Here is a 24,277-nt window from a genome sequence, read left to right on the forward strand (position 1 = left end):
TTTAGTCTTAACACATGCAGGGAGTTGGGGGGGGATTCTGGATAGCAAGCAGAAAGATGGTGTTTTGGGAAACATCTAAAAAGGAAGATGCTGCTTTGGCTTCAAACAACTGGCGGCTTCCTCTGCGAGTACCTCTATCTGGCAGTTTGGCCAGTGAACGCTTGCCAGCCCTCCCTATCGTTTGTCACAAAAAGGCAGACGGCCCTTTTAAAACAGCCCAGAAAATAAACTGATGGGAGATAAGCTGATTTTTTTGTTTTTTTTGCGTAGGTCTGATGATGAACGCGACACATCTGGACCGAAAAAGGGAAAAAAAAAAAAAAAAAAAAGGTCGGGGCCTCAAGCTGCCGAATGAAACCATGTCGCTGGTGTTTCAGAATCATCTGTATCTTATCATCGGCGAAGGAGAGGAGGGGGAAATCAGCTAAACAGAAAAACATGGCAAGCCAGACTTTTCCCCCTCAAAGAGTCTGCAGAGGAGCTGCTTCCTTTGAAGGCGGAGGGAGATTTAGCTTTCAGCGGCTTCTGGTCCGCGACTGGTTCTCATCATTTTGACAATAAAACTGGAGGAGCTGAAACAAAGAAACATTTCATGGGGGGAAGAAAAAGAAAGAGGGGGGAGACCCTTTTTTTTTTTTTTTACTCCCCAGATTCATCCCCCTTTTTCTTAATCCAACAAGTCAAAGAGGAGCGGCGCAGAGATGTTTTTGAAGGAAATAAAGCTTTAATTCCTCTCCGGCAAAGGCGGGGTTGAAGGCCGGGTTTGAAATGGTTCACATGAATGAGAGCTTGTGCTTGAAATTCCCAGAGGTTTATTTTCTCTCTCACTCTCCGAGAGTCAGGAGTTTTATTGCCGTTTTTTTTTACAAGATAAATACGAAGTCGGGATTAGAAGAGACTTGCAATAGTCCCCCGTTTTTGTGTGTGCGGGGGGAACAATACCTTGATGACCTCAGGCACTTGGAAAAAAAGAGCAGGCAGGAATAAAGGAAATTATATTCATGTCTGTAAAGCCGGGCTTACGCCTTACGATTTTCAAGTCGTAGACTTACAACTGGAAGTCGGAAGGAAATCTCAAAGAGTCGAAGAGGAGGCCTCCCGGTGTGACGGAGCTCCCGCCGTCTCGGTTGCTAAGGGTTAGCTTAGCGCAGTCGTGGAGTTTACGGTGTCATCCAACGATTTCGAATCGACAACAGGCTTAGTTTTCCACGGGTCTTTTCAAAATCTTTGCAAAGTCTTTAGGCTGAGACTTGAAAATTTGTCTTGCGAAAGTCCAGCTTTAGAGTATCGAGGGTGATTTATAATTCTGCGTCCTCGGAAATCGAAGTCTTGGCTTCACAAAGCCATCGACACTTGTGTTTCCAGAGCAACGGACCGCCGTCTTGGCACGCCGCTGTTTCCGATATCTTTGCTCTTCTCTTGCTCTTCAGCTCTAATCGTCAAAACGTGCGGTCCGGACACCGAGCTTCTTTCTCGTCATTCACAAAACCCGGAAGAGGAAGCTTTTGAGAATATGAAGCTCCTGTCAGTTGGCGTTAAATATTTATAATGGCGGCGCGAGCTTGCGAGGATTTTAGAGTCTGAGTTATGAGCTGAATAATGTTTTTATTTTAGTTTCCGCCGCAGCTCAGAAAGTCTCATCGGTGATGGATGATGGAAAGTGTTGATAAGTGTGGCAGGGCTGCCTTCAGGTCACAGCTTTGTGGAGAACCTGAGTTGTTTATGCTCATGTTCACGCCGCTAGAAATGTAAATTGAGCTCAGGGGTTCTCGTCCCTCTGGTATTTCTCAAAAAACACCGCAACTTCTATTCATGATGGCGGGGGGGAAAGTGTCGCCGGAGGGGGAGGAGCACGACCTCGCCCATTTATTAGCTCCGCCCACGACCTGAAGCGAGGGTCATTCGGATTGGACGCCATTTTACTTGAAATACGCGACCCGGCACCAAAACTCAAGGGGGCGCTGTAGCGGCGCTCAGCATTTTTCACAAAGCTACTTTCCTGGAATGGGACTCATTTTTTGAAATTCTCTCATTGTTTCAGTTTTAGTTGAAGCGCTCGAAACGACGCCTGGCCGCCATCTCGTTCCGAGCGCTCAAACTAATTCTGAGGGAGGTGACGCAGAAGTATAAATCAAGGTAGAGCTGTCCGGACGGACCAGGAAGTCTTTCATCGTCGAGGCTACAATAATATTAACATTGTTCTATGTAAATATTTACAGACAAATTTGTACATTGTTTTTTTTTTTTACATGTTTCTACTGATAAAACCGTCGGAGGAAGTTCCCAGCCGCCGTCTTACATGTCTGCGCTGCCGGAGACGTGCGACAGCCTGGGGTCCGAGTCGATCTCGAAGCGGTAGTGGTAGCCCTCCCACACCTCCCTGCAGGCGTCCCTCATGTCGTAGACGCGCTTCTTGATCCCCCGGCGGTTCAGGTAGAGCACGAAGAGGAAGATGAGCCCGATGAAACCGAGGACGACGCCCAGGAAGACATAGGAGGTCTGCAGAGCCAGGTCCGTCCCCGCCGACCTCTGCTGGCATCCCAGGGTCATGGCGGCGGCCGCCAACATGGACGTATTGCGCATGCTAGCGGGGAAGGCGCACACCAGCTCCTCCGCGTCCCCGATGCGCTCCCGCGACCGGTTGAGCCACAGCGCCAACGCCTCGACGCCGCACGTGCACGTGAAAGGGTTCTCCCCCAGGTGGAGCCGGGCGGCGGGGAGCGCGTCCAGCTCCCGCAGACCCTCCTCCGGTATGTCCTTGAAGGCATTCTGCGTCAGGTCCAGCTCCTGCAGGCGCTCCGGGCCCGACAGCGTGGCGTTGTGCAGGGCGACCAGGGAGTTGTTGGAGAGCAGGAGGCGCCGCAGGCCCGTCAGGTGGGAGAAGATGCGCGAAGGCAGGAAGATGAAGCTGTTGTGGGACAGATCCAAACCCTGCAGAGACCCCAGGGAGCTCCAGCGCAGGGCGACCGCCAGGTCCGTGACGGAGGAGTGGTTGTAGAGGGCGCGGCTGAGGTTGAGCTCCCGCAGGGACTGGCTGAGCACGGTGAAGGCCTCCGGGTGGATGACGGCCAGCTGGTTGTTGCTCAGATCCAGAGAGCGGAGGCTGCTGAGGCCCGCAAAGGTATGAGACTCCACCTCTGTGATTCTGGATGAGGGGGGGATATTACATTACATTACATTACATTGGATTTGGCAGACGTTTTTATCCAAAGCGACTTACAATAGAGGACATAGGGACTGCAAATACACTTGCAAATACATGATACACGATGAATATCGGCGAGAGGTCATCCTTTTTATTCAAATAGGACAGGAAGTGGAAGAACTGAAATTGACGCACTTAACGGCGATAAACGCGCACAAAAAAAACTATCAGCGACCTTTGATAAAACAACCATCGGGGTGGCGCGGTTCTCTGATCGAGGGTACATCGAGGGTACAGCGTTTGCAACTGCAGGATTTAAAATCCTGCACCGTTTTGTGTTTGCAATCGCAGTCAGTCTCCACGAATTCTTCCTTCAGACCCAAAACTAGCTTGTAAAATACATTTATACAGGCCTGGGAGGAACGGAGGCAAGCACAAAGATGACAATACCGCCGGTTGCTCCCGTCTGTCAGCCTTCCCCTCTGGTGATCAAAGTGTCCATTTCCTATGACCCTCGGCGGGATTATCCCCCTTTATTCCCGCGGGATTTGCCACACCGCAAATATTTATAAAGCCGACAGGTAGCGGCCGGAGGTAGAGGAAATGACACCTTCACCGACTTTGAAAGGAAGACGGCGGCGTCTGAACAGCTGCTCCGGTTTTAATATTCATCACGGAGGGGGGAAGAGGACACCTTTTTTTTTTTTGAAGGAACTCTGACACATTTGTCTGCAGAAGTAAATCACTTTTCATGATGGATGAAGATTGATTTTTAGATTTCAACAATGTTGCTCGGGCATCCTCAGATGAGCACAACCCCTGGGAGATTCAACGTTGTGACAAAATTTCAAGAAATATTCACTTTCAACGAGGCAGAATGGAGAAACGTAGACCTTTAACTTTGCAAATAAAACTCAAATAACTTATTGACTGTCAAATTGGCAAACCTGATAAAAATAAATGAATCGATTCTTTGCATTCTTTGCAGGGTTTCCTTTTTTAATCTCCATTTATAGCAATCCTTCCAATGGGTAAAATGAGAAATGAAAGCGAGAGTGAAAAGAGAGAAACGAGGGACGATTTAACATCAGCAGGGGAAGAGAAGGACAAATAGACATAAAATGTGTCGAGGCTTCGAGGGGGGAAAAAAAAAAGACAATAAAAAGTAGAACAGCCCAATGAGAGGGTCGTAAATCCCTTGGATCCGGAGTCGTAAACCTTAACAAGCTGTTAATAAAAGCTCCGGATGCTGCTTTTTTTTTTTCTCTCCTAGAATTGTCTCAAAATCTTGAACAAGCCACTCTCAAAACCACTTTCCCTACAGGAATCCAGCTTTTTTTTTTCCAGAAATGTGTTTGAAATCTTTCTCCAAATCCCTCCCAAAACAACTTTGCCAACAGCATCCCTGCTTTATATTTCTAGGATTGTCTGAAAATCTTGAAAAAGCCATTCTTAAAACCTCTTTTTCCTGCAGAATCTTGGCTTTTTATCTAAAAATGTCTGAAAATTTTGAGAAAGCCACTCTCAAACCAACTTTTCCTGCAAGATCCCTGCTTTACTTTACTAGACATGTCTGAAAATCTTGAGAAAGTAACTGTCAAAACAACTTTTCCTGCAAGATACCCCGTCATTTTTCATGATTATTTTCAAAATCTTGAAAAAGCTACTGTCCAAAGCACTTTTCCCGCAGGATCCTGGCTTTTTTTTTCTAAAAATATCTGAAAATCATGAGAAAGCCACTCTCAAAACAAGTTTTTCTGCAAGATCCCTGCTTTAGTTTTTTGAGAATAGTCTGAAAACCACATTCCCCGCTTTGACCCCGTAGGCACCCCGCAGGGGCCCCGCAGGAACCCCGCAGGGACCCCGGAGAGACCCCGCAGAGACGCCGGAGAGACCCCGCCGGTTCCGGACGGACGGACGCGGTTACCGGTTGTTGCTCAGCGACAGGTTGGTCACGTTGTCCAGGCCCCGGAAAGACTCCGGTCCCAGGCGGCCGATCCGGTTCCCGGTGATGAAGAGGTTGCGGGCGTAGCCGGGGATCCCGGCCGGGACGCCGCGCAGCTCCTTGGACACGCACTTGACGGTGTGCGCCGCCTCCGAGCACTCGCAGCGCGGCGGGCACGACGCGGACGCGCCGGCGAGCAGCGGCTGCAGCAGCGTCCACAGGACCAGGCTGCTCGCCGCTTGCAGCATGATGGGACGGACCGGGGAGTGGGAAGAACCGGTGCAAGAAGAAGGGGGGAAATAAAACGATCAGCGGCGCATCTTCCTCCTCTTCATCCTCCGCCGGCGTCCCTCAACTTTGCGCCGGTGCACAAAGTGCGGCTGGGATTTCCATGAGGACAAGAAAGTGGGGGGGAAATCGTGCTGATCGGACGGGGAGGGGCGTCGGGAAGAAGGGGAGGGGGGGTTCTCCTTTTGCCGGGAAGAAACCAGGCGTCGCTTCTTCCACGCCAACGATGACTGAAAGCATCGCGGTGTGTCGTGGTGCTGATGGTGATGATGATGATGATGAAGGTGGTGATGATCTGGGAGGAGCCTGCAGAGAGGAGGAGACCCTCTGCTCCTTCAGCTCCCTCTGCAACTATTAGTTCATAGCCACATCGCTTCATGACTTGAAAGTAGCAAGAAGTACCGCTTTCAAAAGAAATGAGCAAAATCAGCCTTTTGAAAATGACTGAATATCAACACAGCCTCTTGAAGGCGTTATAAAAAGTGTAACCTTGCAGGAAAAGTCAGAAGGACATCCTGCGGTCAAGACTTGCATAGGTGACAGTTGGAAGTGTGTGTTTACTTTTTTTTTTTCTTGCATCTTTAACAGTTTACCAACAAAACAAACTTGCGTTCATTTTCTTTCTACTTTTTTTCATCCTTATTGTTGTTGCCGCTCCAATGCTGCCGCGGCGGGGCAGCGGGCCCTGAGCCGGTCCCAAGCCTGGATAAATGTGGAGGGTTGCGCCAGAAAGTGTAAAACTTTTGCCCAAACCAAACATGCGAATCAACCATAATAACCAGATCATACCGGATCGGTTAAGGGTTAACAACGACCGCTGTCGGTACCGATGACCTACTGGGAACCGGTGGAAATTGGGCGACCGTGGGTGGAAGAAGGAGAGGAGGAAGGCGTGTTGGGAAGCAGAGAGAGAAGAGGAAAGGCAAGAGAGTTGGGACTTTGAATAAGACCAAAGATTTGTGGATGTAGTGAGAGAAGATCTGGAGTTAGTTGGTGTGAGACGAGGATCCAGAGAAGGGGTGGGAAAAGCCCAAGGGAGAAGAAGGAAAGTTTTCGCCCCATTCTCGCCCTGCTTATCCGATTTTTCCCTTTTTTAATTTTCATTTTTCTTCTTTAATTTTCATCCTCGCTGCTGTCTAATACAAACCTACTAGCAGTACCTTTTGCTCGCTCTAAGCGATCTCAGGCAAAACTGTTCTCAGTTCTACTACCTCAGTGGTGGAACAAACTCCCAGAACCAACAACACTAGCATCATCTCTCTCAACCTTCAAGAAACAGGTAAAAACGTTTCTCTTTCAGGACTTTTTACTGCGCTGATGCCCCAGATCAGGTTGGCAGCAAGTTAGGCTATGCAGTGTGTGTGTGTGTGTGTGTGTACGTTTGTGTGTCTCTGTCAAAAAAAAACAAAAACAAAAAACCCTCACTAACCCAAGCTTACTGTTCTGTACATTTCCTGTGCATCGTGTATTTGCAAGTGTATTTGCAGTCCCTATGTCCTCTATTGTAAGTCGTTTTGGATAAAAGCGTCTGCCAAATGCAATGTAATGTAAAAGATGTAATGTAATGTTGTTGTCACATTTTGTCTCCTCTATTTTATATTCATATTATTGATATCGCACTGCTGTGACAACCAATTTCCCCATTGGAGATCAATAGCATCTTATTTCACATCCTTGCAGTTTCAAACTTCCTGCTTTCACCGTTTCCCCCACAGGCCTCCGTCTGGATGTGGATTCCCCCCCTCCTCCCCTCCCATTCCCCCGTCTGCTCCCCCCTTGTCATTCCCACCTACCCAGGTGGTACTGGCGGCGGGGTTGGGGGGGTTTGGGGGGGCCAGGCCGGCCGGCTTTTGATCCCCCGGCCCTGAATGGCGCTCGGCAGGAAAGTGGCCTCTGAGTGAGACTTTTAGCCGCTTGATAGCGAAGCTTCAAAGACCTCGACCCTTCTCGCGTATCCCAGCGCCTTCCACTGAGCCCCACCAGAAACGCCTCCCAGTTTGTCCTCCATTTATAAACCCGGGAAGGAGGAGGAGGAGGAAGACCTCTCCATCGCCTCCTATAACCCTACAAGTAGGGTAAGACATTTATTGATCCCCGTTAACAGTCACAGTATCAATAAATACAATAGAGACAATTAAAAGACATTCACAAGTAAATAAACAGAGTGAACAACAACAACAAGGATAAGAATAGACAGAATGAAAAAGACAGCACGGGTGAGAATAGACAACCAAAACCAAAGAATATGAACATAAACAGTGACAATGACAGAAATAATCAGGATGCAAATGGACTGAGACCAACATGGATTAATATAGACAACGGCGTGGTAGAAACTCATCAAGGTAAAGCCTTAAAATACCAAGACATCTTTATTGTTACAGTTGTCGTAAATACATCTGGTTCACGCAGTCACCGGCAGGACCGGCGAAGTGATCCGCAGCATAGAAGGTAACTTTCAGGATTAGGGGGAAAACAAAAAAAGCTTTTTGATTTGTGTTTCTCCAGGCCGGTATAAGTAGATATTCTGGGCGGAGGCTCTGATAATAGAATCCCGACTGTCTTTTGTCCGCAGGCTGAATCGCCGGGAGCCGCAGGTCCCCGCATTCCTGGCCCCGGACCCTGGATACAGCAAGGCACCGCAGCAGGCGACGTCTAACGCCATTCACGCCGCCCGTCTCCTCCCGGCGTCGCATTCCCGCGCACGCTCCCCCTCTGAGCGTGCGTGTTTGTACACCGAAGCGCCGACAATGTCGGACAGAATGTTAAAAAAGAAAGGGGGGGGGGAGGCAGAATCTCAGAGGTCTATTTGTTCATTCACAGCTTTTTTTTTTTTCTCTCTCTCTTTTCCCTCCAGAGCTCAGGAGGTCATGAATGAGCTCTTTGACTCCGAGAACAAGTCCAATATTCAGGATTCAGGTTTGAGTCGCTTCCAACGTTTAACACAATTATCAGGAGCCGCAACTATTTTCAGGTTTCTTCTTTAACAGGTACGTTTTTGTGTTGTTTTTTTTTTTTTTTTTTTTTTCAAGAAAACGCTCCTGTGAGCTGGACAGAGATGTAAGATGTTGCTGTTTTTTTTTAATATATTTTCTTTTTTTTTCCCCGAATAATAACTCCAGCTACCTGTCAGCAAAAATCCAACAGAATTTAAATCCACACATTAATGTAAAAGCTGAATGTCTGGTTGAATAAGGAGACGGACAATCTGTATTTACACCGAGGGGCAACTTTCCGATGCCGAAGCTGACAAACAAAGTCATGGATTTAAAAAGACGCCTCCTGCTTTCCCCGATATGTACCTGGATGTTTATATTGATTTACACATGAGTGTAAAATGACCCAATCCTTAGCAGAAGCTCCGCTTAGATCAACAGTACTTGTCTCAACAAAAGGGGAATTCTTTTCCGGTATAAAACAATCATCAAACTAAGGCTCTCCACTTTTTCTGGAGATCACGACAGATTTCAGCGTCCGTTAGGGCAGCAGCGACCATCGGACACCCTTTTATTCCAAGTATTCTCCGGTTTATTTGAGGTATCTGATGGAAAATACTTTGGACAGTGAAAAGCCGTGGTGAACTTTGAGAGACAACAAAAATGAACTGTTTTTTTTTACTAAAACAATCCTTTTAACGAACCATCCAATCAGCTGATGAGATGACGGATGGCCACTCTGCTTCTGCAGGTTTCCAAGCTCTTCCCAACAGCAGGTACGACTACTTAACAACTTTCCACGTGGCTCTTAAAATGACTTGAGCACGTGGGTTTCTCCCCATCAAATCTGCACAAGTCACTTCATTCATGCTTTTCTAGAGTCGCTCCAGATCTGAATCTTGTGTTGTGACAAAGATTGAAATGAACTCGGCATGAATCTCGAATCCGACGGAGGAGAGAGTAGATTCGATCGGCCCGTCTCTCTTTCCTGTCAACATCCAAAGACACTCTTGTCCGATGAGTCCGGCGAACTGACGTCGGCCTTGTTTTCGCTGGACCGAACGTCAATTGTGACAACATCGTCAGGACATCCAGTCCAGGTTGGTGTCTACAGACCAAACGCTTGACACTGTCATTTCTTTCTCCATTGATTATTTTATCCATTTATTGAAGAAGCTCAATTTCCACCCTCAGCTCTAATTCCGCATGGGTCACCCTTGAATTCGGCTGCTTACTCCGACGCTGCCACTTCCTCAAGGCACGAAATGCGGCTCAAATTATCAGCCGCTTGATCAATGTTGCGATTTATCACTCCCGGCCGCGCTCGAAAAACTCGTTTTGCTGACTGAGCACCAGGTCGATGTAAGGCGTGTTTGAAATATGTACAGAAAACGACACACACACACAAACACACACACACAAGGCCAAAGGACAGACGCTTTGGACGTAATCCTGAATGAGGTGTTGATCCCGTTATGAACAAAGAAAGATTTTTAGCTCCAAAATGAATGACATCTTCTCTGGATTATTGCAGGATGTTGGACCGGTCGTATGAAAGTTTCCTGAACAATGTGATCAGCAGAGGTGGAAAACAGCAGGAGCAAAACCCGTGTGTGTGTGAGTGTGTGTGTGTGTGTGTGTGTTAGGGAGCGTGAAAACCTGAGGATCCTGGCTACCTGCTGCTTCTCGCAGACAAAGAGAGGGCTTAAAACTTTTTTTTCTTCCTCCGACTGATTGCGAACAATGAGGGGATTTGGATCCGCAAGCATCCATGGCAACTGATCTGGAGTGCGGAGCAACATGAGGAATTATTTCAGGACCGGGACAAAAATAAGCGCAGAAGCGCTGAAAAATTTAGATTTTTTTTTTTTTCTCCCATCTACATCTTCAGGCACTGATTCCATTTCCCCGGTTACGGTTGGAAAACAATATTGCAGAGCACGCAGACTTTGGATAATTTCGGATCGATCAATCACCTGTTTTGGCTTAAGAGTGTATTCAATATATGCGAAGGGCACAATCAGAGTTGGTCTCACATGTTTTGGCACAATCATTCTGCTGGTTTCCACTGCCGCGTTCGTTCCGGCTGCTACGCTCGATGATTCGCGCTTAAAAAGGTGTGAAAACATTCATTGTAAACCCGTTTTGAGGCGACGCATCTCAAACTGACACCATGCAAAAAAAAAAAAAAAAAAACACCCGGGAGATGCAGTTACAATCCGATGCAGTGAAAAAATACAAATGGCGCCGGCGTGTTTAGCTTTACGTCGCACCAGAGCGTGAAATGCGCTAAATTCCCCCAGAAAGGCATGTAATCGATTTAGCATGTTTGCGCTCCCCAGTAGAAAAAAGTGACACCCAGGAAGCACTGAATCATGGGATTACACTCCCAATCCGTTAAAAAGTAAGATTGTTCAAATGGAAAAGCAAGGCGTGGATGTGTCTCCCTCGGAAGTACGTAATCCGTTCAAATATTAATATAGCGGGATTATTTCTGTGCCGCGCAGGCAACCAACCTGACTGACACTTTGTCCAAACAGAACCCACCGACTGTGTTTGTGGCCCTGCTAGTTGTCGCAGCAGGGAAAGAGTAGGGGGTCGGTCCGTCTAAATAAATTATACAAAATAAATTCCCGTCGATTCCGGCATCTCCTCCGGAGGAAAGCGCTCGCCAGCATTCCACAAACCAAAGGTGTCGGCGTAGGTCTCCTTTCTAACTTCCTCCTCTGCCTCCTTTTCTTCTCCCCGCACAAAAGTCATGGCTTCCTCCCCGGTGTTGTTCTTGCAGAGGCGGATCGGACGTCGGGGCGAGGGAGTGGAGGGGTCAGGTCACCGCATGTTGAGGGCCAGAGCCACCGTCAGGATGCTGCCCGTCAGCATGAGGAACGGCAGCCACGTCTTCAGGAAGCCGATGCAGCTGGAGGAGAAGGAGTCGGGTGGAGGTGAGGAGAGAAGAGCAAGGTGGCGGCCATGCTATGTCCTAGAAAACATCTGGGTGAATTCCCCCCCTATTATTATCCATTTCTTTACAATCACGTTCTTAACCCGAGGCCCTCTATTGCGGTCAAGTATGAGCAATGCACGCTCTTTTATCTTTACTTATCATAATGTTGTTTTGGTTGAGGACACACTGAAGTATTAATGTACCTCATAAGGCTTTAGTGATCTGGCTTAAGGAATATTATTTTAATCGTTTGTTCATGACTAACCCCAGCTTACTGTTCTGTATATTTCCTGTGCATCTTGTATTTGCAAGTATTATTTGCAGTGCTCATGTCCTCTATTGTAAGTCGCTTTGGACAAAAGTGTCTGCCAAATGTGGATAATGCCTGTGCATGAATGGAAAGCTGTACATTTTATTCTGAGATGATATCACGACAACAGAGATGGGATCAGGACTGAAACCCCATTGATTCTGAAATCTGATTAAGCTGATCAAGAAGCTTACAAGTTAAATATCACTAGATGTTTGCATTGCATTTAAACATGTCATCAACACCTGCCATCAGCTTGAATTCGGGTGTAAAAGTCAAGACAGACCACACGGCTTAGGTAGAAAGGAAAAATGTCCTCTATGTAACGCGGCTGGAAATGTCTAAACGGCAAAACTGATCAAGATACACATTTTGACATTTACTAATCCTCTGAAAGATTGATATCGGTCGGCCGACGGATCAGTGGAGTCCAAACACTGACATCTTGGCTCTCTGCAGACACGAGGAGGGAAGTTCAGTCATTATCTGGGTCGCAGCTAATGCTTATTTCATACCACAGTAATGACTAGTCAGATCCGTTGCCTTGTTTTTGATAATATCAAAGAGAGTATCCGGCATAGTGATCCTTTCAGCACAGTTGGACTCAAAGCTCGAAAATTAAAGTTTGATTTTATTCGGAGCACCTGCCTTGACTTTACACATGCCAGTGCTCTACAGCTCAGTAGCAATATTTTAAGATAAGATAAACGTTATTGATCCCCACAGGGAAGATTCCTTTGTCACAGCAGCGTTAGAAGACAGATGATAGCCGGACATCCACAATTAAAAAGACAGCAGCAACAACAACATCAGGGATAGTAATGGACAACATGAAGGAACAGAGAGCGTGAAAAATACACAACCAGAACTAAACAACAATATAAATAGTGATGATTAACTCGGGGTACGTTTGACGGCGCAACCGCACGAATTGCCTCACCTGACGTGTTTTCCATGGATGAGAGCGAGGAGGCAAAGTTTGACCATGTTCCAGGAGGTGCTGTTCTCGTAGCGCATCAGATTTAGAGCCATGGCGACGTGCGAGTGGCAGTTGTCGCAGCAGAGGTTGTGCTTTAAAAATACGCAAGTTATAGCTTTTATTGTAGATGACAACAACTGATCTTGTCGTCGTAAAACCCGCTCCTACCATTCGATGCTTGTATTCCTCGGAGGCGTCGTGCACGGCTCTGTCCCAGGCGTTAGAGCCGCTGGCGTAGACTTTGCTCACATCGAGCATCCAGTACCTTCACATACGAAGACAGATTAACCGTGGAGCCGACCTGAGGTCAAACATACAGCGGCGGTGAAAATGTACCCACTTTGTTGGTCTCCCGAAGGCCATGTTGTCCTCCTGCGACAGAAAACACCTTCTTGATATCACACGCAGCAAAAATACAGACGTGAACGATGTGAAGCAGTGAATCCACGGGATGTGATTTAGATCGCCATCCCGGTAACACAAACACATGCCGACGGCACTTTTGTGGTCAAAACACCGGACGTGCTATTTATCCACAATGTTAAAAGTCGGCATTTTAATCTCAAGCACGTGTTGTTTCCTCCGACCAGGCCAGCAGTCACCCACGTGAAGACTTACCGAGACAAAGTAGGGTCCAGCAAAGTCTCGGATAACGCCGGTGGAAGTGCAGATCCCCATGTGACCGATGAAGGGAAACAGCCATCTGCGCAAAAACAGCAAGGTATTTTAACATTTCACCCCAAGACACCGTGTACTTGTAGTATAACCGGACATTACTGATGGACATATTCACAGACACTGAGACTATAAATACTTATTTAGGCTTGTGAGTGCAGCATAAATAGCACAACCTTAAATGTCCACAACAATTTCGACTGTAGCCGTTAATAGAAGATCTTCCATTCCACTTTACCACTATGGATTATAGTCTTTCTCTTAAAATCACCAAAACATCTGCCGTGACATCACAAAGGCGACAACACCTGTGATGCAACATGGACATCAACATTGTTCCTCCCAGTTAGCTTGAATTTCAAATAACTACATTTTCAATAGTTAAAGTTTACCTTTCCTTAAAGTCTGCGGAGAGATCTATTTTTGTTTACATAATACAATGCCTAGTATGCTGTCATAGTCGACGTCATATATATATATGTATGCTATGCTGCAATAATAATATATAATATGATGTATTATAATAAGTGTTGTAAAGATACTTTCGTGGCGTTATAACACTTATATGAGCTAATATTTTACCCTAATATTGTTCAGAAGAACTTTGCAGCGTCAACACTAATAGGTTGCCTATCAGTGATTTGTTTGCGTTATAAGTCGTTCTTTATGCCAGATTAACATAATGCCCCCGACACTAATTACGCCTTTTGATTTTCTTTTATTGAAATGTCAAAATTTCAGAAATCACATTCCCTACTTTGACACGGAAACGTTGGCATTATTAGATTTTTGAAAGTCTTGAGCAGCAACAGGATCGTACTTGTACGTTTGGCTGCTAAGTTAGCATGCTAAGCTAAAACTGCCACTTAGTTCCGGGTGTTTTCCGTGACTCACGACAACACGGGGATGGGCGTCCACACGATGCAGTGGGGGTATCGACTCGTCTCCGGGTTGATTTTCTCGGACGCGATGTGGTAGTTCTTCATGGTGTCTTTTTCCACAACATCCGCCATCACCATCTGTGGAAAATGAACTTCATTTGTCCCGTTCGCAGCCGAGCAGCGCCGGACGAACGCGACGAGCACAAGTCCGTGAGATTTCAAAATAAAAGCTCCGAAACATTTTACGAATTGGTTAAGACAAAAAGCGCATTCAAAAGTACAATCTTAACGTCGTTCTTTGCATTTGCATTCATGTGCGTGTGAAATCAAAACACCAGAAATGAGGATCCGAAGGGAAACTCAACACCGGAAGTCAATGTGTTTTCATTATTTTGAAAGGTACGACCGGAAGTGTGCTGTTCGTGAATGCCAGCTTCACAACTCTGTTCGCCTTCGCAATCCTTGCCGTCCTGGGAAAGACCTGATGGACTGTGAGAGCGAGCTGCTCTATTTGTTTTCATTTTTAATGTCTTTCTTCGCCCAAATGGAGATATATTTGTCACAGAACGAGGAAAAATGTACTCCCTATTCAACATTGTCCATGCACAATCACTCCAATGGCGCTGTGGAGAAACGAAAAAGACATTTCAGTGCACTATTATTGCTGGTTGGTTCAAGTCACCCAGCCTCAAGCCAGTTGTGTGTGTGTGTGTGTGTGTGTGTGTGTGTGTGTGTGTGTGTGTGTGTGTGTGTGTGTGTGTGTGTGTGTGTGTGTGTGTGTGTGTGTGTGTGTGTGTGTGTGTGTGTACTGCTGTGCTTGCATGCATAACAGATACAGTGTATCTTCCAGACAGGCTGGAACCTCCTCAGATTGTTGTGCCTACATTTTCAGAAAAGTGACCAGAACTCGAACTCCACTGTGATCAGAACCAGGTTTGAGAGGATGCGGGGCGAGAAGAAGCTCTTTGTTGCAGAGGAACCAGCCAGTATATTGAGAACTTGAAGGGATAGAAATAAGGCGATGGAGGAGGTGCAGCCGAGGGTAGAATTCAGCCTTTGTTTGTTTTTTCAGTGTCAGTTTGAGTTGGCCTAAGTTGCAAGGAAAAATGGAGGCATTGTTCGCTGCAAAAGATGAAACGCTTGCAAAAATGATGCCTCAGTTGTTCCTGTGAGTCGAAGTATTTTATTTAATGACGGGATGAAATTAAATGTTCTCTTCTTTGAAATTGTTGGCAAACGTGTTTATCAGCACCAAGCCATCATATGCACAAGGGGTTTGAAAATTCAAGAGTGGAGAAGTTTTGAGCTCCAACTGATGATTCCTATAAAAACATGGCCAGTTTAATGAGCGAGTGGCTTTTCTGCTGTTCTGCAGAGTCCAACTTGCAGGATTTCTGACTGAACCAAAGTTTTCCACTTGAAAACACCAGGATTCTGACGGGTTGTTGAACCCCTGACCTGCGAACGCCAAAGAGACGCAATGCGTTGTGGGGCGGCCGATGCGTGCTGATGCAGCATGTTCACATACGAACCCCCCACATCCCCCTGTCTGGGGATTTCTAAGAGCGAGGTCTAAATTGCATGTTGCTGGAAAGAACCCTGTGCTTGATTTGCTCCAGTTGAATGTTTGCGTTGAGGCGTTGCCGTGGTTACTTGAAATTGTTCTTGAAAAGTGATCCTAAACTCATCCTGACTGAGATTTGATCTCTTCATACACACAAAGCTGCAGGAGGACGAGTTCCAATGCACTCCTTGTTCATTTTTGTTTTTTGTTTTTTACTGTGGCTTTTCATGATTACTGTTGCCATGGTTACCAGACATTTAAAAAAAAAGCCGTTCCAAAACTGCTTGAGATGCATGTTTTAATACAAATGTTGACACCGATACAAATGCTGAGACACATTTGGAGAGCAACTGCATAAAAAATACGTATGTTTTGTTTTCAAATCTGGTCCCAGGGATCCATTTATGTCTCTTCCATTGTTACTTCCCGAATTCAGTCCCACCACCAATAGTTTAATGGGACCAGCCGTCGTGTGCAGCACAAAAGAAAAGAGTTGAACCCGAGGGACCAGCACGGGTTCTGTGTTCTCCATCCCGGGGTCCCATTAGACCTGACAGGTGATATATTGTGCGAAGACCGAAAACAAACTACTCAGCAAAAACAAGTGGACATTGATAAACGAAGGCACGCCGGGCTCATCATCAGGTAGCTGGGGGAATTCTCCCATAAAATGCCACCTCGATATCCGGCGCAGTCGTCCGACCCAATTAGGCCCGTGGATGCGACGCTTTTGAGGCTGGAGCTCCGTGACGCCTTGTCCTTTTCAGTCAAAGGTTTGAAAAGTGAAATGTCAAGCATCTGCTTGTTTCCACTTCAGCTCCCCGGACTACCATTATCGTTGGGTTTTCGAAACCATTTGAAGAATTCGTCAGAGGCGATAGAGTGAAGGGGCGAAAATCGGTGGCGAGATGATGCTCAGCCTGCAGGGGGCTAAATCTTCACCTGCTGCTCAGAACCGCGAGCAAAGAGCAAGAAAGGGGACAAATCTAAAAGTTAAGAGGCACAATTTAGATTAAGTTTGAAGCCTGTGGTTTTTTTTTTTCAATGGTAAGTTTATTGATGCTGTTTTTCTGTCTTTTTGAAATGAAAAAACAAAAGCCAAACTTATATTAATGTGGAGGAACGCTGATTTATATGGATTAACTTCCACAACATTTTTAGTTTCGACTTGATAAACCACAGTTTAACTAGTTTACTGGTCAACTCCTTAATTTCGGAAAAAAAAAAAATCGATCCATTGATCGAATGTAATTTGTCGGAGATGTCATACCGACTTCAGCTCTGGGGGACAGAAAGGTCACTGTCTTTGCTTCTGTTTGTCAACACGCTACTTAATTTGTGTTTATTTCAAGCAAGTTTCTCCTGACGAGGTCAGAAACGGAAAATGTCTCCAAAGGGTGGACGTGTTAACAACACTAATGACTGTTTTCTTTTCTTTCAATTTCCCTGCCTTGACAAAACCTCCCAATCAACATTGACGCTGTGAATGAGCCCACCAACAAGCTTACATATGGCAAGACTGCCCTCTAGTGGACAGGCTGCATCAGTACCGGACTCCTTCGAATTAAGAAAACAGCTTGAGCAGGTAAGTCATTCAGCTGCTTGAACGCACAAATGTTCTGACAGAACAGGGTTAACCAGTCACACCACACTTTCCGGTACATGTACAGACAATTAGAGAACCACAGGGCTGTGATATGTCGTCGTAATGGATGCGTTTCATTGCTGAGATCTCGTTCTTCACGGTTCCTTTGACACTTGGTTGTGATTTCGTAGCTTCTTGGCAGCATTTTGAGTGTCTGCTCTTTATGTGATCCCCCGGGGCATTTTTTCTGTTTAACAGGAATCAAGTTCTTTATGCACAGGTTGAATTTTGCCACAGGCTCACAAATCCTTAGTCGTCCAACCTGAAAAACAAGCTCCATTTATGTTCGTACGTGTGTGTACACACTCTGCTTATTAAATTATTCATTTGAAAAATGTTTTAACCACCAAAGGCAGACTGTTTGTAAATTTTGTCCACAAAAGTCAATAGTGGAGTAGAATAAAGTAGAAGCTGTGTGGAACAAGAAGTGAAACGTCCTGGAGTGGAGACGGATCACAAGAGGTTATCACACACAAATCACCACCGAGCCAGTCATTGCTGACCTCGTGTGTGGTTGAATTTATACGGGTAGTCAATATTTATTCCACCAAGATCAAGTGTATTTACAGAACAGATCCAAACAGCCTCTCTCGTCATCTTCCTGCCGATTCTTCCAGACCACGGGCCCCCCGAATTGTGCAACCTTTACCTCAAAAAGAGGCTTCAGTGACCCCTGGGGGCGCATCACGGTTCGAACCATCAAAATTACTCCAAACTGTCTACTTGCTGGGTATAAAATACAAATTAAATTAGAAAAAGAGAAACTTTCTCAAAATAAATAAGTTAGATGAAATATCTGATGCTGAATGAATAAATGGGCCAGTTATTTTTACAGTTTATTTTCACAACAAAGTGAATCTTTTAATATTTTGGGCCTTTTTTTTAATCTTGTTTGTAACACATCAGTAATAGAGGCATTTTTATAACACATGTACACGACAGATAAAAAAAACTGTGGATCCGAAAATGATAAGGCAATTTTTTCCCTTCAGCATCATATTTTTGGAGCCAATTATTTTTCCAGTGCATTTTCATGATTTTCCATCTCCAAATTTGTGAGTATTTGTAATATTAAGGGGGTATTTTATCTTGTTTTTAAACCCATCGGTAAAAGAGTCGTTTTTTGACATTTTTTTGCGAAACATGCACACAACAGATAAAAAAACTTTTGATCCAAAAATGAAAGGGTAATTTTTTTCCCTTCGGCATCATATTTTTGGAGCCAATTATTGTTCCGGTTTAATTTCACAACAAAGTGAATCTTTGTAATATTTTGGGCCTTTTTTTCATCTTGTTTTTAACACATCAGTAAAAGAGGCCTTTTTTGATATTTTTTCGAAACATACAAATAAAAAAAAAATTTCAATCCAAAAATGATACGGCAATTTTTCCCTCTGGCATCAGATATTTTTTTGGTGCCATTTATTTTTCCAGTTTATTTCCATGATTTTCCACCTCCAACAAAGTGAATCTTTGTAATATTTAAGGCGTTTTTTTATCTGGTTTTTAACACATCAGTGAAAGAGGCTTTTTTTTTTAATTTTTTTATGGAACATGCACACAACAGATGAAAAAAAAACTTTTGATCCAAAAATGAAAGGGTAATTTTTTTTTAATCATATTTTTGGAGCCAATTATTGTTCCAGTTTAATTTCGCAACAAAGTGAATCTTTGTAATATTTTGAGCCTTTTTTTTATCTTGTTTTTAACACATCAGTAAAAGAGGCATTTTTTACGACACGTGCACAAACAGATAGAAAAAACTTTCAATCCAAAAATGATAGGGCAAGTTTTTCACTTCAGCATCCAATATTTTTTTTGGAGCCAATTATTTTTACAGTTTATTTTCATGATTTTCCACTTCCAGCAAAGTATTTATCCTGTTTTTAACACATCAGTAAAAGAGGCATTTTTTGATATTTTTGGAAACATGCACACAACAGATAAAAAAGACTTTCAATCCAAAAATGATACGGCAATTTTACCCTCCGGCATCAGATATTTTTTTGGAGCCATTTATTTTTCCAGTTCATTTTCATGATTTTCCACCTCCAACAAAGTGAATCTTTGTAATATTTAAGGCGTTTTTTATGTGTTTTTAACACATCAGGCTTTTGACATTTTTTACGGAACATGCACACAACAGATAAAAAAAAAAACTTCAGATCCAAACATTTCCGTTGCGAGAGTCTGCAGTTGAGCCACTTGATGCCACCTCCCCTCCTCCTCTTCCTCCTCCTCCTCTTCTTCCTCAGAGCGGAGGGCTCCGGGAGAAGGTCGATGATCTGCGGCCAGCTGGGGGGAAAAAGAAAAGAAAAGACGAGGGGAGGATAAAAAAGCAGAACAAGGTGCGGCGTCAAGGGAAGTCCGATCTTTTTTGCAGAACCCGGTGAGTTTGGCAATCCCCGCCGGCACAGTCCCACCTTGCAAGTTTGAGCAAATCGATCTCACCTTAGCGAGGGCAAAGCGATCCGCCGTGACTGGCTTCGCTGATGAGGGCGCTTGATATTCTGCACGGCGCAGCCCGGAGGCTCCGCGGGGCGGGGCTTATTCAAACTTTGCCCCTTCAGAAAAACGACAGCGTTTGTTTTCCCTAGTTTGTGGTCGAATCCTGTCCGGGCAACACCTGACGCCGCCGCCGTGCTCTTTCTCGCCCGTTTCCCGTCGGATAAAACACTTTTTTTCCCCCACGGAGTTGAATCCGCTCGGCTGAAGATGAGACCCTCCGACACCTGGAGGGAGTTAGCTTAGCCGAGCTTGAAGCTAAACAGCAATTACGACAATTACCGGTTTGACAATGATTTTCTCGCCCTAAGTATCTTGTTAAATTCAAAATAAACGTCTTTATGGTCTTCAGACTTTTTATGCGGCCCCTTTACCTTAAAGAGGACGGATTAAACGTGGTTTCATTTCAGGATAATGTGGAAAACACTCATTAAATCTCGAGTTTAACCACGTTAAAGAAGTGGACGGAACCGTCGGAAGAGCTCACCTTCCCGGAGGCCGCAGGTTTGTTTGCGTGCCGCGGTTTCCTTTCACCAAATCTGAAAAAACTTCATTTTGTGGGGTCTTAAAGTTGTCACAACTTCAAATGTTTCGTTCTTAAAGGAGATAAATGAATTATGTGGCCTCTCTGCTGCCGTGGGGTCTCATTGTGAGGAAACAAGATTTATTTTTTCTCGAGTGGACTCCCATTCATGTCAGTCGCTAGCTAAAGAAAATATATTAAAAAAAAAAAATGAATTAATAATAGCAATGTTATTACTAAAATAGTTGTCAATAATAATCATGATAATAAATAATTGAACCGAACAGTTCAGTTCAAAGAAGATAAACAAGTTAGTGTCTAGTTTGGGGTAAAAAATAGGGCAAACAAGTTTTGTAGTTTTTGGCCAAATGACAGACGCCATGATTGTAGTTCATTTGGCCGCCACAGATGTTTGCAGCATCTCCTGCAAGCAGCTCAGTTGAATCCATCCGTCCACGCAAACATCGTGGACAGATGTTGCACTTGAGTCTAAAATGGAATTGAAGCTGGTGTTTACGGTATGAACTTCAAAACGAATTGTTTTGGTTTATAAAAAAAAAAAAACTCAAGATACTCCCTTGTGTGGATGTCCACACAGGATTGAAGTTAAGTAATCACACAATGTTGCCACAAGTATTCTGGCCACAAATAAGGAACTCTTTGTGTTTATTTTTAATACATTCCTGTGTAGATATTTGCATTTGCCTCCTCTCAGAGCCCCCACAACATTGCTCTGTGACTTCAAGTAATGTGATAGTTGATAATCACGATATCAGCTCTCAAATAATCCAAATGCAATTTTTAGAAGTAGACCAAAGAGCCTCAGCGCTGCATTGTTTGAGTGGCACTGCGTGCAAGTTTATGGTTTGGTGTAATTTTCAGCTTGTAAGTCAACTCTTTACAATTTCGCCCCAGTGATGTTCCCACATTTTCACGTCACTCTTAAACTGTTGCAGAACCGTCACGGCCGTTTGCTTCGACAGCAGGAGTCAGGAGTTCATCGGAATCCCGCGATGGCAATGGAGAGAACGGGCCGCGTGTTCATCAGCCTGCAGCAGATCAAGCAGGTTCCACGGATGCTGACGGAGGCGGCGCCCTCCATGCCCGGCACCATCAGAGACACCGACGTTCCCCACTTCTTCAGGGAGAACTACGTTAGCACCGGTTACCGACCACTCCACCAGAACTGGCGCTATTACTTCCTGTCGATGTTCCAACGCCACAATGAGACGGTCAACATCTGGACTCACCTGCTAGCGTTCTTGGTCCTTGTGGTGAAAACGCGCCAGCTGGCCGAGACGGTGGATTTCGTGAGCGATCGTCACTCCGGGCCGCTGTTGATCCTCCTCGTGTCCTCGCTGACCTACTCGGGCCTCAGCGTGGCGGCTCACCTGTTGGGAGGAAAGTCCGAGCTCTGCCACTTTGTCTTCTACTTCCTGGACTATGTGGGGGTGGCCCAGTACCAGTACGGCAGCGCAGTGGTCCACTTTTACTATGCCGTGGACGAGACCTTCCACCGACGCGTCCGCGGGTTCTTCATGCCCGTCGCCGCCATCCTCAGCTGCCTGTCGTGCCTCGGCTGCTGCTACGGCAAGTACCGCAACCATAGCCTTCCCTCCTGGGTGCGCAAAGTGGGTCAGGTGGTTCCCTCGGCGCTGGCCTACATCTGGGACATCAGCCCGGTGCTGCTCCGGCTCTGGTCCGGTCCCACGGCCGGCAGCGACCCCGCCCTGTTCTACCACCTGGGCCAGGTGTTCTTCTTCCTCAGCTGCGCTTTCTTCTTCTCCGTCCCGCTGCTGGAGCGCTGGTTCCCGGGACGCTGCGATTTCCTGGGTCAGAGCCACCAGGTGTTCCACGTTTTCCTGTCCTGCTGTACCCTCTTCCAGATCCACGCGTCCCACCTGGACTTCACGGCCCGCAGAGAGCTGTACACGGGCCTGCATCACAGCGACGACGCTGCCATCTTCGCAGGGCTGTATGTGGTCACCATAACTGTGTGCGTGCTGATCGTTGTCTTCATGCTGAGGAAGACGAAGCGAGTACTTGAGGATAAAACCAAGTAAATAATCTTGCGGCAGGAACTATAGGCACTTTAACACTGGTAGGAAAATAGATGGGATGATGTTGATAAATATTTTTAATACCTAGATGACCTGCCTGACCTCTGTCATGAATGTTTGCAATGCAATGTTTCCTCAGTCGTTTTTTTTAATTGCAATTTAGTGCCAAGTGTAAACACTGAGTAATTTAGTCAGTTAAAAAAAAAAACTAAATGCAGAAACTTCCGAGAATTGAAATGAATTTTCTCAATTAGTGTTTTTTTTTTTTTTTTAAAAGGGACCGAAATTACAAAAAAAAAGTAAAAGACACAAAATTTGAGAAATATCCTTTATTGAAAGCATCAGTGTTACACACAAAGGTTTTATTTCCCCCAAGTTCTAAAAATTCTGTATTTAGAATACGAGCTCAGTGGTGCTGCATCTCACTTTAAATACATATGCAGATAATGTAATTCATTTTGGGGAATTGAAAAAAATAGTATTACTGCCTTACATAAAGTAATAAAGTTCATGAAAACTACTGCTAATGATGAAAAACTGCACTTATAATACATTGTTTAACTGGTTCATGTTTTATACTCATACTGTTAAATATTTTTGTGGTGAACCAGGACAGATGATATTTTTAGCACTGGAGAAATAACAATGTTATGACAATCTTACAATAATGTTAGAAAAGGGTCGTTTTCGGCGTCAATCAGCGTATCAACGCCAGACCCTTTCTCCAACCCTGAACGCCATCAGATAATCCGCAAGTGTCTGACGACTTTGTCATTTCCGTCGCTTGAGGATGCCGGAAACGCCATGTTTACAAAACTGCTTCTTTTCAGCTTTCCGTCACTTTAATATGACATTTAAATGGGACAGAGCGGCGGTGCTGCCTTCAGTGACAGTGGGTATTTATGGGTTGAGAGGCTTACAACGATCACTGTGTATTGTCTAAAAGGGAATCTTATTTGTGCCTTTTTAATCATGGAGAACACGTTTGTTATATCTGGGTTTAAAGGTGTTGTAATAATGGACTGTTTGGTGGCAAATTAAAGGAAAAATCAACCCAAACTAGGATTAAGAGGGATTAAATTCTGTTCTTGTGAATTACGATCCCCTTCGTCCTCTGGGGCATGACTTTATTATCCTGTTTCCCCGCAAGTTGATTTGGGATTTTCCTTTAATTTGTCTCCATAAGTGTTTTTTGGGGGGAAAAAATAATGGCAACGTGGATTTGTTGCAATGACAGGTCAGAATGTGGGGAGAAGAGCGCTCCCCTCTGTAAGTGATGATAAGATGACGATTGAATGTAACGCAAATAAGGTCTGAAATTCTGCTAACTTCCCTTGTTGTTTGTTTTTTTTTTAAATTTAAGAGCTGTCAAAACACCTGAAATGAGAAATGAATTACTTAAAATGTCAAGAATGTTAAAAGAACTGTTATTGCTTGCAAATTAACTAAAGAAATTCAATTTAAGTTCAACTAAAAATATGTCCTCAAACAGAAAGAAATTAAGAAAAAGTGAGCAAAGACTTGCCAGAAAATGACGCCCCCCCCCAAAAGCAAAAAGTGTGTGTGTGTGTGTTTGTGTGTGTGTGTGTGCGTGTGCGTGTGCGTGTGTGTAAAGATTGAGATGTTGGGCTCCACCAGCTGAACTCCAGGCTGGCAGTAGATACTAGGTACAGTGTGTTTTTATTTTTTTTTTCACCTAACTGTGTATTTGCTGCTAACAACTTGATCTTGTGTTGAACTTATTAAAATAACACAGTTTTTTCAGTTTACAGCTCAAACTGCGAGTTGCATCTTGATGTTGAAGAAACCTCTTCATAATAGCCTTGAAAATCCTGAGAACGTGGCAGACAGCAGTTCTTTGGTCAAGAAGCCTGAGA

General features: G+C 44.9%; 3 protein-coding genes across 5 annotated transcripts; 1 reads left to right on the forward strand and 2 right to left on the reverse strand.

Moving 5' to 3' along the window:
- Positions 1-2,153: 2,153 nt before the first annotated feature.
- On the reverse strand, positions 2,154-5,450 carry tpbg1b (trophoblast glycoprotein 1b). The gene is made up of 2 exons (XM_086171797.1): positions 5,073-5,450; positions 2,154-3,145 (listed from the first exon to the last, which is right to left on the reverse strand). Exons 1-2 carry the CDS (start codon positions 5,336-5,338, stop codon positions 2,296-2,298), a joined length of 1,116 nt encoding a protein of 371 aa, XP_086027923.1. The 5' UTR covers positions 5,339-5,450; the 3' UTR covers positions 2,154-2,295.
- Positions 5,451-7,449: 1,999 nt separating this feature from the next.
- On the reverse strand, positions 7,450-14,292 carry tmem222b (transmembrane protein 222b). The gene is made up of 6 exons (XM_086171802.1): positions 14,117-14,292; positions 13,166-13,250; positions 12,888-12,919; positions 12,716-12,812; positions 12,509-12,639; positions 7,450-11,231 (listed from the first exon to the last, which is right to left on the reverse strand). The coding sequence occupies exons 1-6, from the start codon at positions 14,239-14,241 to the stop codon at positions 11,144-11,146; spliced, it is 558 nt and encodes a 185-aa protein (XP_086027928.1). The 5' UTR covers positions 14,242-14,292; the 3' UTR covers positions 7,450-11,143.
- paqr7a (progestin and adipoQ receptor family member VII, a) lies at positions 14,292-24,178 on the forward strand. Of its 3 annotated transcripts, XM_086171799.1 has the most exons (4): positions 14,292-17,252; positions 19,568-19,701; positions 20,228-20,321; positions 21,297-24,178. In XM_086171799.1, exon 4 carries the CDS (start codon positions 21,354-21,356, stop codon positions 22,401-22,403), a length of 1,050 nt encoding a protein of 349 aa, XP_086027925.1. In that variant the 5' UTR covers positions 14,292-17,252; positions 19,568-19,701; positions 20,228-20,321; positions 21,297-21,353; the 3' UTR covers positions 22,404-24,178. The 3 variants fall into 3 exon arrangements, with proteins under 3 accessions (XP_086027925.1, XP_086027924.1, XP_086027926.1); XM_086171798.1 differs by lacking the exon at positions 20,228-20,321 and having other exon boundaries at positions 14,293-17,252; XM_086171800.1 differs by lacking the exons at positions 14,292-17,252; positions 19,568-19,701 and adding an exon at positions 19,878-20,101.
- Positions 24,179-24,277: the final 99 nt, after the last annotated feature.

This window comes from Fistularia commersonii, chromosome 24 (assembly GCF_037954325.1).
Source record: "Fistularia commersonii isolate RoL2024-O1a breed Wild chromosome 24, RoL_Fcom_v1.0, whole genome shotgun sequence".
In the NCBI taxonomy this organism is placed as follows: Eukaryota; Metazoa; Chordata; class Actinopteri; order Syngnathiformes; family Fistulariidae; genus Fistularia; species Fistularia commersonii.